Genomic DNA, 18,051 nt, shown 5'->3' with positions numbered 1-18,051 from the left:
ACATCCTTACTAGCCATAGTCTTACTCAATTTCCAATGATGATCTCTTGTTCTTTCTCCTCTAGCAAGTTCTGAAATATTTCTTCTGCATCATTCCTATAAAACCTCTTCAGTAATAACTTAAAATGTTTCTCTCATATTCCCTCTTTTCATCATATCAAACCCACGTTTGATATGATGAAAATGCAAGTGCATAATCCACATGTGGCTGGATAAAAACCTTCTAAAGAGGACCCTTTCCTATTTCTGCATGTTAATATGTTGTCAGTATGCTCATGAACTTCAACTCCTACACCACCAGAACTCCCATTCCTTAGCTTCATTAATTTTCTGGAGTACAGCTTCATCAGTGTAATACAGAATTTGTAATCTTTTCATCCCAAATGCATAATTTTACATATTTCCATTTTAAACTGGCCCATTATCATTTGTCCATACTATTAGCCTATTCAAATCATCCTGCATGCTTTATACATTGTCTTGATTAACTTGATTAATTCTACCTAATTTTGCATCATCAGCAAACAGCCAAAGATTTTTTATTTCCAAACATTTCCTGTACCTTTTTTGTACAAATTAAACAGTGATGGTTCAAGCATAGAACCTTGTAGTACATCTCTATTCACTGCTTTCTCCTGGATTCTGCTCCACCATATACTACACTTTGGTATGTATCCATCAGCCACCCTTGTATCCAAATCACCAACTTCACATCCATCCTAATTTGTTCCAGTTTGCAGAACAGAGTTCTGTGTCATATCCTGTCAGATGCCTATACAAATTCCAGCAATATCACCATGTACATTCCATTATCCATTTTAGCCATCACTCTATTATAAAAAGTTAGTAACTTATTAAGGCATGGCCTGCCATTCACAAATCCATGGTGCCTTATATCTTTATCACAATCTTATCCACCCATAACTGAATTTTGTATTTGACCAACTTGCCCAGTACCTTTATCATCACTGCTCCCAATATACTAGTTGGCTTATAATTGCTACTGCAGTCTTAGAGCTTCCTTTATGTATTGAAACTGTTTTGCCATCCTTCAACTCCCTTGTGACTTTACCACACTGAGACTTAAGATAAACAGTCTAGTCATAAGCTATGCTAAATTCCTGTGCACATTCTCATAGTACTCAAGTGGATATTCCATCTAATCTCAGACTGTATTTGCATTAAGATACCACAATATCCTTAAGTACTTTCAATTTCTCAGCTTCTGTTCTCACATCATTTCCTGTTACATTCGTTGCATGGGTATCCTCACTTGGATAATAGATCTTTGCAAAATGGTCACTCAGTAACTCAGCTATTTTGTCTATTTCTGTTATTTTGTTACCATCAACATTTGTTAAAAGTTATCCTTGCATAGTCATCCTCCCTTTTACTTGCTGCATAGGGAAAGAAGTCTTTGGGATTTTCTTTGACCTACTCAGCTAATTTCTTCTCATGATCTGATTTTGCTTTCCTTACCATGCTGGTCACCTTTCTTACTTGAACCTTGTTTTGTAATCTTGCTGATCAATGTTCTCCTTATATATCCTCTACAACATTTTCTTCTTTCTCCTACCTGATTTATCTTGTGCTTTTGAGTGTACAGTCTAATATTGCTTCCTTCAGATATCCTTTGACCATCTCATGTACACTACTGACATCCTTCCTTTGCAGATTATTATGCCATGCCACTGCTTCAAGCTACTTCCTAAGCTTGCAATAGTTGGTAAGTCTCATCTCCTGTTTTCTGTTGTGATTCTGATACAGTGGGGAGAGTGCAAAGGAGAATGTTAAAAATGATATTAGGATTGTGGAGTGCTGATTATGAAGACAGAGTGAGAATTTGTAGACTGCAGATACTAGCAAACAGAAGAAAGAGGGGGTTATATGATTGAGAGGTACAAACTTTTAAAAGGGTCATATAGGATTTCAGTTGATGGAATTTTTCATTTTATGGAGGATGGGGAAAGGATAAGATGGTATCCTTGGAAGCTGAGAATGAATGCCACTAATAAGGGGGGTGGGTGAGATCTAGATTTTTCTCTCATAGAGTGGTACGTGGAATGGCAGTAGAATGGACTGCCATTGAATGTTGTGTGTAGTATGTGGCATCCCTCGATGAGCCTCTGATTTTCTGAAGGTCTCTCTTAATAATAATAATATAGCAAGAGTTGGCAAAATAGGTCAGAGGATTACTTGGATGCTGAAGAACACATTGACAAGTAAAGATAGGGAGGCTATTGCCCCTCTTTATAAGGCTATGATTTGGCTACATGTTGACTGCTGTGCACAGATTAGGTCACTTGCATTTCTTGGGGATTGGATGTGGTGGAGAGGATTCAAAGATGAGTGGCAGGTCTGTGGAATGTTCCCTATGAGGATAGACCAAGTGTGTGTGTGGGGGGGGGGGTTACAGTTCGCTAACAGGTGGAGGAGAGGGAGATATGATAAAAATTTACAAATTACTAAAGGGATTCTATAAGACTGACACAGAAAAAAATTTTTAATACCTGGGGAGATTGGAAGTTGTCTAAGAGTGTGATTAGTAAGGGTATGTGGACTAGGTTCTTTACTTGGAAAGTGGTAAATGAGTGGAATAGATTGCCAGAGATGGTTGTGAGCACCCCAACAGTGAATAAGTTTAAGGAGATTATGATAGGTATTGTGTTAATGAATAGAATGAGTCTTCCATGATGAGTCTTTAGACTCCATGGAGTACCCATATAAATAATTATAATTGTTATATCATGTTGGAGGATTAATGGAATTTTTACAACACTCAGAAAGGATTAAAACAGAATTTAATACTTCCTATATTTCATCTCAGTCACTGAGACATCTTCAGGGATTACAAAAAAACTAATGTAACATAAATACAAATAACAAACAATACTAAGCCCAACCACTTGGGTGACACTAAAGTCCTAACTAGGTGGAGTGCCCTGTAACGGCAGTTGTAGGATGGACCTCTGGTGATAAGTGTTAATAATCCATTAAGCTTCCAACATGATGTCCTCACAGCACTTAAGCCTCTACACACGGATTATAATTATTATAGTTTTTTTAGTTAATGGCAGGATAAATGAAGGGAAACTTCTATAGTGTAATATATAGTGTTTTTATCATTTTTTTTTAATATGACTCAGGGGAGGAGATATCAATGGATATAGAAAATATTCACAATCATTTACTGCACACAAATCTTGTTTCAGCCTGCAAATTCAACACCCAAATTTCCCCTCAAAAAAAAAAAGCTTGACTGACTGCATTTTTTGATCTCTCTCAAAGAATCCCATACATCAGTTTTATGTATTATCTTTGTTAGAAATTAAAATCACTTCATAGAACAAATGCTTTGTTTCAGCACATAAATGGATTATCTACACAGAAAACAAAACATAAATCTTCATACATGTTACATATATAAGAATATGTGTTATCTGCAGTACTCTGAGCTGTAGTTTCTCTCCCCATTTTCCAGAATCACTCATTATGTATTGAAATAAAAAGTTATCAAACAAACTGTTACATACTGACTAATCCCTCTCACTAAAATAGTAACATCCAGCTACAACAAGATTAATGTCAAAAATAGTTTTTAATTATTTTTGACATCTGACATTTGAGAGTAGCCAGATATGGCAAATTGACTTCCATGGTTGCAGGCAGCAGCATACACCTTTACTGATCTCAAGACTGAAGATGAATTACATCGGCAAGGTTCAAGACTTGGATACGAGCATAGAACTTCCTTAATGGCTATAGTTCTGTGATGCAGAAAGCAAGAAGGGAAAGTACTGCATTCAATCTCCTCAGACCAACCACCATAGCAAACACAACAAGAACAATGGCCCTGAGTTCTCAGCATCCCTTAAACGGGACAGGGTTCTAAGAATCTCTGGAAAACCAATCAAAATAGGAACATAGAATGTCAGAGCTATGTTTGAAGCTGAAAAGCTGAGAAATGTTATTGAAGGAATGAGAAGACTAAAAATACAAATCTTAGGCCTGAGTGAAATAAGATGGCCAGACTCTGGTAAATGCTGCTCCAATTATATGACCTTATATTACTCTGTAAGCAGTAATAATATTTATCGACATGGAGTAGGAATATTAATAAATAAATGAAACATCCAAAAGTGTACTCAACTTTATTCCATTCTCCAATAGGTTAATGCTCCTACAAAAAAAAAATAAATGTAAAATACTTAAAGAATGTGAAAATAGAAAAAGAACTTAAATTAGAATGCAAAAATAGAAAAAGCACTTGGAACTCAAGGGCCAATCAAACATCAATGTTATACAAGTATATGCACTGACTGCTGACAAATATGATGCATAAATTGACCTTTTCTATTCTCAGCTGAAAGAACTTCTCAAAATGACAAAGAAACATGACATCAACATAATCGTCATGGGAGACTATAAGGCAGAAGTAAGGAAAGGAGCATCTGTGGTCACAGTAGAACAGTTTGGACTTGGGATAAGAAATGATACTTAATACAATTTTGTCAAGAAGAAGACCTAATAATTGCAAATACATGGGTTTGAGCTTCGAACAAGAAAATAGCAACAACATAGGCAGAAACCAGATTGATTACATCTCAGTCTATCAACATTTTAGAATTAGTGTAAGGAGGGTAAAGACCTATCCTGGTGCTGACATTGGTCAGACAATAATCCACTAGTAGCAGAACTCAAATTGAGACTAAAGAAAATCCGAAAATAAAATAAAAAGAAAAAAATAAATTTAAAATACTTAAAGAATGCGAAAATAGAAAAAGAACTTAAATTAGAATGCAAAAATAAAAAAAAGAACTTAAATGAACTTAATAGAAAAAATAACTGGAACTCCAATGATGATGAACTAGAAGTGAATGAATTATTGAAGAAACTAAAAGAAACTAAAAATAAGTACAGAAATACTGGGTTATAATACATCTCACAAGCAGAAGAATTGGATGACTACTGAGATCTTATCCCTTATGGACCAACACAGACTGCATAAAGATACTCCAAAATATAAAGAAATACAGGTCAAGATAAAATCTAAAATAAAAGAAGCCAAAGAAAACTGGATGAAAGAGAAATGTAATGAAATTGAGGATCCACAAAAAATATGACTTCAATCTTCACAAAAATAAAAAAAGTAAAGAATTCTTGGAATCAATGAAAAAAACTACATCCTATGCTACTTAGGATTAATGAAGGAGAGATAGTCAATGAAACATCTAAAAAAGAACAAGTTTGGACTGAATACATTTAGGCTCTACTTTCTGATAATAGACAAGACTTAACAAATTCAAGGAATATAGTCACAGGGCCCACCTATCTAGAAGTCTGAAGTAGTAAAGATGATCAAATTATCCAGACAGGGTAAAGCGTGTGGCCTCAATGAACTACCAGCAGAAATTATTAAACTAATCAATAACAGTAATACTGATAAAATTGTAAAATTATTCAACAGAATTTATAATACTGATGAACTACCCTCTGACTGGATGAACTCAATCTTCATTGCATTGCCTAAAAAACCTAATACAAAAAACTTATGAATTTAGATTGATTAGCCTAATGAGCCAGACTCTCAAAATATTATTAAAAATTTTTCAGAACAGAAAAGTGCTCCTCTTGTTCCTAGGTCATTTCTAAATGGCCTAGGAACAAGAGGAGCACTTTTCTGCTCACGTATCTTAGCACAAAGATGCAGAGAACAACAAATTGACCTTTATATTTGTTTTATTGATTTCAAAAAGGCTTTTGATAAGGTTCAGCATAATAAACTCACAATCATCTTAGAACAACTAGGCATATTTGATAATGATATTAGAATCATTAAAAACCTCTACTGGGTCAGATTCAATCTGTCCTAACAGACGTCAGGGACAAGCAATATCAAAATTGAAATAAGGATGTGTACTACCTCCACTTCTGTTTAACATTTACTCAGAAGGCTTATTTCTCAAGGACTTAGAAGGAAGAAAGGAATGAGTAATCAAATGGCAAGTTAATAAATAACTTGCACTATGCAGATGATGCTGCTTTAATTACAACAAATATTCAAGATCTTAAACTACTCCTAGAATGTGTCAACAAAGAAAGCTTTTGACCTACTGCTGACCTATTGCCCTTCTTCAATTTTGCCCAAAGTAATGGAAAATGTTATCAATAGTCAGCTTTTTCAATACCTAGAGAACTGTTAACTAATTAGTTACCACCAGTATGGATTTCACCAATCCAGATCCACAGGAGATCTGGCCTACATAACTCACCTCTGACCTCATGCCATGGAAAGATTTGGAGAAATCTGTGTAATGTTTCCAAGGCATTTCATAGAGTCTGGCATTGCAGGCTTCTCAACAACATCCCATTATATGGACTGCCTTCTTCCCTTTGTAATTGGATTGCCGGTTGTTCTGAGATCAGTCACTGTGTTCTTCAGATTTCCTGTTAATACAAGTGTCCGATACAGTTCTGTCATTTCACCCACTCGTCTTGATTTATAAAAATGACCTGCTCTCATTGACTGCAGATCCTATCCATAGTTTTACTAATGATAGCAGTCTCCACTCCTCTTACTCATTTGACAAACCTCACAGTGCCCAAACATCTTAAGCTTTCATGATCATCTGTAATAAGTGCCCTGAATACTGATTTCTGCAGTATCCTTTATTGGGGAGAAAACAACCTTGTCACCTTCAGTGCTTTCAAAACACATTTTTGCTGGTGTTCATGCAAAAAAAAAAAAAAAAGACCTCAGATCTTCTCCACTTATTTTTGACAATGCTCAATTCTCAAGACCAGATCTCTCTTCTCAGACTGACTCTTACTCCAGACCTTTCATGGCATAATCACATTACCTCTATGGCATCATTTTTTTTTTTTTTTTTTTTTTTTTTTGCTTAAGACTGCACTTCTTTTCTGGCCAGTTACTTACTCTGCATACACCATATCTGGCCAATCTTGGAATACTGCTCCTCATGTTTAGGGTGGTGCACCTAAGACCTCTCTAAAAATTGATTCTGTTCAGAAAAGGCAATTAAGTTGATTAATGATTCCTCTCTTATAAACTCTCTTTAGCCATTCTCTCATAGATTGGTTTTTCAGCAGTCTCTTCTACAGATATTTCCATGGCCACTGTTCAGCTGCTGAACATTCCTTTACAATCAAACATCATACTCATTGAAATTGTTACTCCTGTCATCTTTCATTCTGTCCACATTGATTATGTGGAACAGCCTATCCCATGAAGGATTTCCAAAAGACTACAACCTCTGGCTGTTTAAGAATATAAACAGATTGCTATAGGTCCTACTGTCTTTCATGTGTGGATAATATTTTTAAAAAAAAATCAATGAATATTTCATGTTTTTTTTTTTTTTTTAATTTTTTTTTTTTTACAGAGTTGCCAAACATTCCAACAAAAACATGATGACAGTCTCTAATTTGGGTGTCTGCTTTGGACCAACATTATTAAGGCCAGAAGAAGAAACAGTAGCTGCTATCATGGATATAAAGTTTGGGAATGTGGTAGTAGAAATCCTTATTGAAAATTGTGATAAAGTAAGAAACACAAGTTCGTTCATTCATGTTATTAACTTGTTTGCTTTACTCTTAAACATTATTCAAGTTTTCCATTGATTTATATATTTTCTATAGCAATCCCATAAAAAAAGTTGTAATCCTTGTAGTGTATTGAATGGAAAGAAATTGGAAACTTATTATTGATTTAAACCTGTAGATGTAAGTTTTGGAAATAGTAACAAATATCAGTTGTTTGAAACAATAGATTGGAAGAAATGGAGAAATTCAAGTTTGCATATGGTCACCTTTCATGAAATGTGTGTTTAAAACGCTGTTATTGCACTACTCTTTATTTATTAATGTGGTAAACCTCTAAATTTGATGATTGCAATCCAAAAAGCTATTTTCAAATTGTTTTCGGGTTTAGGGGAGACAACAAAGACTAAATAGAGCAATTAGAGGATTTAAATAGAACAATTAGAGGATTTTTGTATCAGTGATAAAGCTCTGATCTAATGTTCACTGTCTTTATAAAGAGTCTTCTCTTCTTAGAAAACCAGGCTCTTAATATTGAAATTCACATTTGTTGGTTATATAAACTAGTCTAAAGTATCTTGACATGCAGGGGATTCATAAGCACTGGTAAGGATCTAAGTCTGTGCATGTTGATGGTAGCAGCATGATTTTTTGTTTGTCATTGAATAGTGATAAGTGTAATATTTAAGTGATGGTAAATTGGCTATTCATCAGTTAGACCATTCACAGAAATTAGGACATCATGAATGGGTTAAAAACTGAGATTATATTTAAAGTTGTACTATTTGCAGATGTATATAGTGTACTTGGTTTTCATGTAGATGGCAGAACTTGTCATATCTGATTATTGCTTGATGGTAAAAAAAAAAAAAAAAAAAAAAGGTGGAGGAAGGAGCTAAGAAATATTAATTAGGGTTAATATTCCTTAGCATCTTTTTTTAGGGATTCTTCAGTATGCTATTCCAGCATGCAGCTTTCACAGTACATTTCCCAGTAGTGATGTATCTTCATTCAGCCAGTGGTCATATAAACTGTATTGTGACTTATTACATTTGTAAAATTCTTTTCCATTGTCACAGAATGGTATGGTAGAAATTGTCAAACAACAGTAATTTTTCCTGACATACTCTCTGTGACTTTGCCTTCTTTAAGCTTTTTCAGTACAAAGTGGATCTGTGTACTTTTAGGCAGATTTAGTGTATATATTCAGAAGATGTGCTGTTCGCAGGAATTTCTATGGATAATAGAAAGGTTATCTAAAGGGGCGAGTATTATATTGAAGGAATGTAAGTGAAAGAAAACAGAAGTGTTTACACTGTTTTTTCCTCTACTCTCATATTATCAATGGAATAGTGGTATGTCAGAAGATGCTGCTTTATTTTAGGTAGTTAAAATTTGTACCCTCTGTCTGAAATATGATCAGAAGTGTGTTAGAATGCTGTGATTTCTAACACCACTTTAGTTAATACTAACAGCAATGATGTGGGATAGAAGAAAGTTAAAGATTTTGTTCCAAGAGTAATTTCTTTTTTAAATCCACTTCAGACATGGGTAGTTTTGGAAATTAAATTTTTTTCTTAGGCACTGGTAGAGAGGAGTGTGTTATTTTCATATTCTTGGAGTGGTGATGTGACCTTGGTATAGCAAGATTTGGAAAATGGATGAGTGAGTAAAATAGAATGAGAATTTTCATTCCATTAAGAATTATTTGAATAACTGAAGTAGAGTACTCCCTTATGTGCTCAGTAATTGTTATTATTTTACTGCATCTCCATGGAGTCTGGAGACTCATTGCAGGAGACCCAAATCAACCATCATACACACAAATAATATCATATCTCTCCTTGAATCTACTTGCTGTCAGGAAACTCGCAACCAATTCTGACATTCTATTTCACTCGCTCACCACTCTCCAAGCAAAAAATCTGGTCTGCACACCCCCTTCCCTACTAACCACACTCTGACACAACTTCCACATATGGCCCCTAGTTCTCTGACTATTTGAATATTGTAAAATTTCACTTGCATCAATTTTATAAAACCCCTTTAATATCTTAAAAGTTTTTATCTTGTCTCCTCTTTTCCGCCTATCAATTAAACTTTGTAACCAACAAACCTTCAACCTGTCCTCGTAGGGAATATTCCACAGACTTGTCACCATCTTGGTTACTCATCTCTGAATCCTCTCGACCACCTAATGGTCCCAAAGAAGCCAGATGACCAAATCTGTCCACGGTAATCAAGATGTGGCCAAATCATAGCCTTATAAAGAGGGATGATAACCTCCTTATCTTTACTTGTTAGCATGTTTTTCAACATCAAAGTAATTTAATGAGCTATTATACCAACTTTTGCAATATACCCTCTGAACTTTCAACTCTTTTTCCACCATTATCCCCAAGTCCCTAGCTTGATCAATTTCTTGCAATCCAATGCCATCAGTATGATACACCATATGCAACCTTTTCAACCTAAAGTGCATAACCTTACAATTTGCAACATTAAATTGACAATCATTATCCTTTGCCCACAATGCCAATTGATTTAAATCATCCTACAGGATATCTACATCACCTTTATTAACTATTGCTCTCTCCAGTTTTGCATAATCATCAGCAAACAACTGAATATCTCCTCTTAAATATTTCCCTGTGTCATTGATATACAAATTAAAGAGTAGTGGCCCTAATACTGAATCGTGAGGTACTCCACTAGTCACTATCATTCTCATTCCACTCCACCTGTGGCTGGAAAATTCAGCGTAAACATTTTTGCCATAAAAATTTAAACTAACAATCTGGTGACCTTATCAACCAACTAGTTAGAGGAAGGTAATTTCTTTAAAATTAAGCTTTCTAACTGACAGTCTGCTTGTGTGCTTCCTTTGATAAATATTTCTATCCACTAATTCTGTTATGTAAAACATTCAGTGAGCATTGTCTGCACAGTTAGCCTAGTGGCTTTGCGCTTCGCAGCCATATGCCTGGGGAAGGGGTGTCCTAGGTTCGATTCCCGTCGCTGATGTGAGGAGCTTAAGGATCTTCCTCAGCCATAGCCAAGCTAGCCAGTCTTGGGTGTGGACAGCAGGGTTTTTCCCCCAGTTTATCTGGGGTTTTTCATCCCGCAAGCAGACAAACTGGCCCCATGAACACACGGATCTACAGCCATAAATACTTAACCTCCATGAGGGGGACTCAACTCGCCCCAATAGGGACGGAGGGGAAAAGGGAGGGAATTCCATACAAATAAATAAATAAGTGAGCATTGTCACCCTTCTCAACCCTTGAAATCTAAAGTTTATTGAGCAATGGCAAACTTAAAATCATCTGCTACTAGTTCACAAATCTTTGCTCAGTCTTTAACTGCCGATAATTTATCAAATTTAGATATCAACACTTCATTTCTGATGTTGTCTTTAGCAAATTTATGTCATAATATTAGATGAAGGCAAAAGAAAGGCGAAGTACCCCCCCATTCCCAACTGAAAGAAGTGGATATATAATTCCAAATGAGTATAAATTTCTAGAAAATGGTGAGCAGTTTTTATTAAAGTTTATATCTTCACCATCTTCACTCACTATACAATAGTGGGTGAAGATGATGAAGAGAGAATTTTAGTGTTTGGTATACAAGCTGGATTAGATGACCTTGAAAATAATAAAGATTGGCCATGCGACAGTACTTTTAAATGCAGTCCAAATATATATTATCAATTATTCAGGCTACTTATAGTAATAGGAAGTATTAGCATTCCACATCTTTTTGCTTTGCTTCCTGGCAAATCAAAATTAACTTATAGCAGATTATTCAGTGCCTTAAAGGGCTTACATTCATCATTAGATCCCGATACATTAATGGTTGACTTTAAGAAAGCAACTATCAAGCTTTTTCTAACATATTTACATCAGCAACTATAACAGGTTGTTTATTTCATATGGCACAAAATCTTTACCACAAAATTGTTGCCATTGGTTTGAAGGTACGCTATTAAACAGATGCTGAATTCAACATGAAAATTAAATCCTTCGCAGCATTAGCATTTCTTCCAGTGAACAATGTTACTGATGAATTTGTTGAATTGACGATCCACAGCAAAAAGTTAATTATTTACGCAGCATCTCTTTTAATTTGCACAATTTTTAAATGATTTCATTATGTTATGTATCACTGACATTCACCTTAATAAACCTTTTTAATGATTTTATAATAATATCCTTTATCATTCATTGATTATTTATAATAATTAATGCAAAATGTTTATGGCGAATTTTCCTAGAACCCATCCACCATATACTACTCTCTGGGGTCTGTCAATCAGACCCCCCCCCCCACATTCATGTTACTCTCATATCCATTCCTATTTGCTCCAGTTTTTGTAATAGTTTTCCATGTGGTATTCTGCCAAATACCTTGGCAAAGTCGATCAGTATCATTGTGTAGGCATTACCTTTATCTAATTCTGCTGTCACTTTATTATAAAATGTGAATAATTTATTAAGAAAGGAGCTACCCTTTATAAATCCATTCTGCCCACTATAGAGTATCCACATCCCTTATCCACCCACTGTTGTATTTTACCTTTCATCAACTTTTCCAATACTTGATCATTGCATAAAGATGGCTCCTCTTGGAGCCATCTTTATGCAATGGTACTTCTTACCATTTGGTACTTCTTACAATCTTACCATCTTTCCACTCCCTTGGAAACCCTGCCAGAGCTGAGACTTAGATTGAATAACTTCGTCAGAGGCAATGCCAATTCTCTTGCACATTCACATAATACACCAGTTGATATGCCATCCAGTCTCACTGCTGTGTTCACATTCATATTTTTTAATATGCTGAACATCCCTTTTCATCTACCTCAATGTTGATATGCATCTCTGTAAAATAACCACCTGGATGATACACCTTTGCAAAATGATCACTCAGCAACTTAGCTATTTCTTTTGGTTCAGTCACCTTCCTACCATGAACATTTTTAATGTCATTCTGCCATAGTCATTTTTTCTCTTACTTGCCACATTAAAAAAAAAAAAAAAAAAAAAAAAAAATTCTCTGTCTGTTTTGGCCATTTTTACCATACTGCTCATGAGTATGCTGATCACTTTTTTTCTTTATATTTCCTCCACAGTGTTTTCTTTTTTTGCAGTTCCTGCTTTATATGCATACTCATCCACTTAATTCCAACTTGGTTTATCCTCCTGACTTTGGGTATGCAGTCTGATATTATTACTACTCTCAAGCAATCTCTGACCAGTTGCCATGCACTACTGACATTCTTTCCTTATAGTTTCTCAAGCCATGGCACTGTTCCACGTTGTCTCCTGAGTCTCTCATAATCACCAGCTTTATAGTTGAACATAAGCCCCTTCTTTACAGAGAACTCCACGTGTTTGGCAACTTTCCAGAACAAGACCGCATGGTCACTCTCTCCAATTGGAGTCATAGTGTCTACCTTGGTTATGGATACATCTTCTGATGCTGTTATCAGATCCAACACCTTCAAACCCTCTACCTCCTCTATAACATGTTGTTTCATGTAATTATCCCTTAGCAACTGTATAAATTCCACTTCCATCTTGCGATGCCCTCTTTCTTCCCTCTAATCGATGTCCCCATAGTTAATGTCTCCCATATAATTGTTCAGCTTACACTTATTCTGCTGATACATGGCATCTACATCATCCTGTGGAAACCCCCTCCCCAGTCCATAGCAGCACCCAACAACATATTTTGTCCTATTTGCCTCTATCTCACACCAGACAGTCTCAAATGAATTATCTCTTTGAGACCTAAAATCCTCTTTTAATCTAATTTTGTTGTTTGTAATTCTTCAGCTATCATCAGCAGTACTCCACCTCCTGTCCTGTTCCTTCTATCCTATCTGAAAATATAATACTCTTTATATTTTATCCCTGTAATTATATCATTTTCTGTCAACCATTTTTCTTAATGTAAAAGTTCTTTCTAGGTATGTTTATTCTTGTACTTGCTCAATTTTGTTACCATATATTATTATTTGCTCTGTTATCTGGTTTCCTTCGATATTTGTCATTATTTTAGTTTTTTCATAGTTTATGCATAATCCGAATTTATTTGATACTGCATTTAATTCATTCATCATTTCTTCTAATTCTCTTTTGTTGTTCGCTATTACTACAATATCATTGACATATCATAAATGATTTAGTTTTTTTACCATTGATATATTGATTGCTTTATTTCTTCAGTCTACTTCACTCAGGGCATATTCTAATATTGCATTGAATAATTTCATTGCATTGTTCAATGTAATATTCTAATATTACAATGACTTGACATACTCTATTTATTTGGACTGGCTGCTTTTTCATATATACTGTGTGTGTGTGGAAAGTTTTTTTACCTTAGGTATACTGTACATTACAGATACCAAGCAATTTTATAAACTTGGTTTTAATCCTTTTTTTTTTTTTTTTCCAAGTAAGCCAAGTTTACGCCTGAAGCAGTTTCAGGAATTTGGGACCAATCTTCCTATAGGCAGGTAATGAGGTCCTGGGTTGTTGTGGGCCAGACATCCCTTGACCTCACCTGATGCTCCAGTTCATCCCACAGATATTAAATATAGTTCAGATCAGAGATCTGTGGAGGCCAGTCAAGTGTGGTGACATTCATGTCCACAAACCGCACAGTTACAGCAGCAACCTTATGACACAGTGCATTGTCTTGCTGCAAGAGAGATAGTCGTCATTTCTGTAGAAACGCTACAAAGTAGGAAGCATTGCATTATCCAGATGTTCAGATACTTCTCGAAATTAAATGTTTGTGTAACCACAAACAGCGATCTGAGCCAAACCAGGAAAACAGGCCTTACTATCACGCTGCCACCTCCGATAGTTGGGGGTTACACACTGGTAAGAGATGCTCACTGGGCATCTGCCACACCCACAGGTGTCCATCTGCTTGGGTGGAGGGTGTAGCATCATAACACAGCTCTCCAAGTATGTACTGTGGGATGTGAACACTTGAAGATGATCCTGCATGTTAGTTTAGATAATGTCGTCTTCTTCTTCTTCTTCTCTCTCTCTCTCTTTTCCATCATCTATGTGGATGATGATGAGGCCGAATGAACTCTTTCCACTTCTGTCTGTCCCTGGAGAGTCCAAACAGTTCTGTCCAGTTTAGTGTCACTTGTTGTGATTTGGTTTTCAGGTCCTCTTTTATTTTATTAATCCATCTAATTCTGGGCCATCCTTTGGATCTTTTACCTTCCATCATTGTATTCAGGGCTTTAGATGGTAGTCTTTCTGTTCCCATTCTGGTCACATGGCCAAACAATTGCAGTCTTTTTTTTGTATGTGAAGGTTTCTGTTGTTTAGCAGTTCATAAGAAAGATTCCGGTAATTGGACCACATGTTTATTAAGCTAAATGAAAATAAAAAAAACAAACCTGACAAGTTTCGTAAGTCATTTGAATTTCTCATTTCTTGTGTTTAAACTTTTAGTTACCTTTGACCCCTGAAGATGTAAGTTAACCGACTTACGAAACTTGTCGGGTTTGTTTTTTATTTTCATTTAGATTAATAAACATGTGGTCCAATTACCAGAATCTTTCTTATGAATCGCAGTATTCTTTCTTGGATTTTGTCTATTATTGTTATTTCTTGTTTAAGTCGTTTCCTTATGTCTTCGTTTCTTAGTCGAGATCCAGCAGAGATACTCCAAGTAATCTTCTTAGCCAACCCATTTCAGTAACTAATAATTTTTTTCTCTTCAGCCTTTTTTGAGATTCCAGCATTCACTTCCATAGAGGAGTGAATGCTGGAATTCACTCCTCTATGGAATAGAGGAGTGAATTGGGAGGACCATTGTTTCATAGATTCTTGCTTTTGTTATTTGTTTGATGTCTCTTGTCTTCCATATTTTATTAAGTCATCCAAAAGTTTGGGATGCTTGACTGATTTGTTTGTTTATATCTTTTATAATTTCACCATTGTACTCAATAACTCCTCCAAGATAGGTGACGTTTTCTATCTGCTCTAGATTCTTGCTATCAATTTCAATTTTCAGATTGGTGCTTCTTTTTCCTATCTGCATAATTTTTGTTTTATCCATATTTATGTTTAACCCAGATTTTATAGACTCCACCTTTATTTTATCAGAAATTCACTGTACATTTTCTTCTGTGCTTGCAAGTAATGCAATGTCGTCTGCAAATTTTAAATTTGTCACATTTTTCCCATATATTTTGATTCCGGAATCTTCATTGTGTAAGGCCTTATTGGTTGCTTCTTCCAGTGTAAGATTGAACAGGTCTGGTGAAAGATTGCATCCCTGTCTTATTCCACTCTCTGTGTGTGTGGAACCGGTTGGTTAAGGGATCCTCTATTCGTATTTCACTTTCAGATTTCTCGTACAGATTCTTTATTATTCTTATGGTTTTGTTGGGAATTCCAAATTCTTCCATAGTTTCTATAGTTTTCTCTACGGATTGAATCAAATGCCTGACGAAAGTCTATGAAATTTATGTAGCAACTTTGGTTGTACTCTAGTGTCTTTTCTATTAGCTGTCTTAAGGTGAATAGTTGATCAGTTGTGCTTCGCCCTGGTCTGAAACTGGCTTGTTCTTCTCCTAGTGCCAGTTCTTTATATGGCTTAATTTGTTTTTGGAGTACTTTCGTAAAGACCTTACTTGGAATACTGAGGAGGCTAATGCCTCTGTAATTATTGCATTCTGTTTTATCTCCTTTTTTGTATATAGGAGTTATGACTGATTTGGTCCAATCAGTAGGCACTGCTTTGTTTTTGTAGATCCATTCAAATAATGTTTTTAATGGTTCCAAAAGTTGTTCCTTTCCTGCTTTTAAGAATTCTGCATGTATTTGATCAATGCGAGGTGCTTTCCTAGTTTTGAGTTTTTCTATGCTGTGTGCTATTATTTCTTTGGTAAAGATATTTGTTTCCTCTTCCATTTCAGTGGCTGGAATCATAATATCCTGGGAGCTGTTTTTATTATATAAATCTTTGAAGTATTCTTCCCATTTAGCCATTCTTTTTGTTTTACTTTCAATTAGTTGTCCCTCTTTGTTTTTGATCATTATAATTTTTGTTGTCTGTGTCTTACTAATTTGGTCTATTTGTTTATATAATCCATGAAGGTTATTTTCTTTTGATAGCTTTTCTGCCATTTTGCATTTTGTTTCTAATCAGTTATTCTTGTCTCTTTTAATTAGTTTTCTAATTTCTCTGGTTAATCTATTATATTCTGTTCTGTTTTAGTTTCATGCTTTTCCTTTGTTCGCTTAACCTTTTTACTTCATTCGAGATCCAATCCTTTTTACTTTCTCTTTCTGTATAACCTATTGTTTTTTCTGCCAAATTTAATATTATTTCCTTTAATTTGGACTTGCATATTATGGACCCACCATGGAAGCCCATGTTGTGATTCTTGCTTCTGATTGTTTTTGTGCAGACTCATGTTCCAATCACTGCCCAGAGCCCTGCAATCAATCGAATGTGACTCTACAGTCATGTTCGTTGAGTATGGTGGATTTGCCCACTGCGAGAAGCACTTGCAGCTGATTCCCTGTGCTTCCATCTCAGTATAATATCACTGATTGTTGAACTGGAATGGCCCAATTCATCAACAGTTTCATGAACAGATAGGCCTATCAAAATGTCTCTATCAAATCCGTCAGTTACCTTCTCACAGCCATTTCACCCAGATAGTTGCACTGACTTCGGAGCATCATATTCCTCCAATTTATGCCAGCTACAAACACATGGCACGATGCATGTTGCCCATTAACCATTGTATCCATTAACTTATTTTTTTCCAAGCAGTGTGTGTGTGTGTGTGTGTGTGTGTGAGCACGTTAGCACAAGAAAAGTATATTTAATATACTGCCAGATGTTTCAGTTTGAAAATAACAAACTATCATCTGTGGCTTGACAGGAAACAGTTTTTTTACAAGATAGAATATAAACAATTCATCATTCAAAATAAGAACGAGCCGCATGATGTTAAATCGCTAATCACGATATCATTTCACTGAAGAAAGGTAAACATAAGAGTGCAGAATAAATTACACATATAAATTTACAATGTTATACTAAAACTTATTTATAAATCATACTAAAGATATCATTAGACAGATGTAGTATCTAGAAGGTTTTAATTAAAAAAACAAATTTTTTTTTGACAAGGTAGGTGCTATGCACTATCCTTGTCACACTATACATTCTGATTCATGTTAGGGCAGTGAAGTAAGGCCTCAACACTCTCTCTTTGAATAGGCGTTCGAATTTATACCGACATCTGTGTAGAAGGTGAGTTTTAGACCAGAGAATGTTGCGCCATGCAGACTTATCGGATTTGTTATGAAGAATATAAGATTGATGTTGTTGTATTCTTTTTTCTATAGAGCATCCGGTTTGTCCAATGTAAGAAAGATGGCAGTCACACGGAACTTGGTATACACCAGGAAGAGACATAGTTGAGCATTTATCT

At 35.3% G+C, this 18,051-nt stretch overlaps 1 protein-coding gene across 2 annotated transcripts in view; it reads left to right on the top strand.

Moving 5' to 3' along the window:
- Graf (GTPase regulator associated with FAK) overlaps nt 1–18,051 on the top strand; it is a 573,290-nt gene that overhangs the window by 467,577 nt on the left and 87,662 nt on the right. For both annotated transcript variants that reach the window (XM_090395958.1, XM_090395957.1), the window contains one exon: nt 7,403–7,562. In XM_090395958.1, coding sequence (XP_090252084.1) covers nt 7,403–7,562 — 160 coding nt within the window. The remainder of the gene's footprint in view (nt 1–7,402; nt 7,563–18,051) is intronic.

This window comes from Typopeltis vanoorti, chromosome 7 (assembly GCF_054136105.1).
Source record: "Typopeltis vanoorti isolate ZY-2024b chromosome 7, IOZ_Tvanoo_1.0, whole genome shotgun sequence".
Classification (NCBI taxonomy): domain Eukaryota; kingdom Metazoa; phylum Arthropoda; class Arachnida; order Uropygi; family Thelyphonidae; genus Typopeltis; species Typopeltis vanoorti.
Note: the sequence above shows the minus strand (reverse complement) of the source record. Positions and strands in the feature narration are given on the sequence as shown.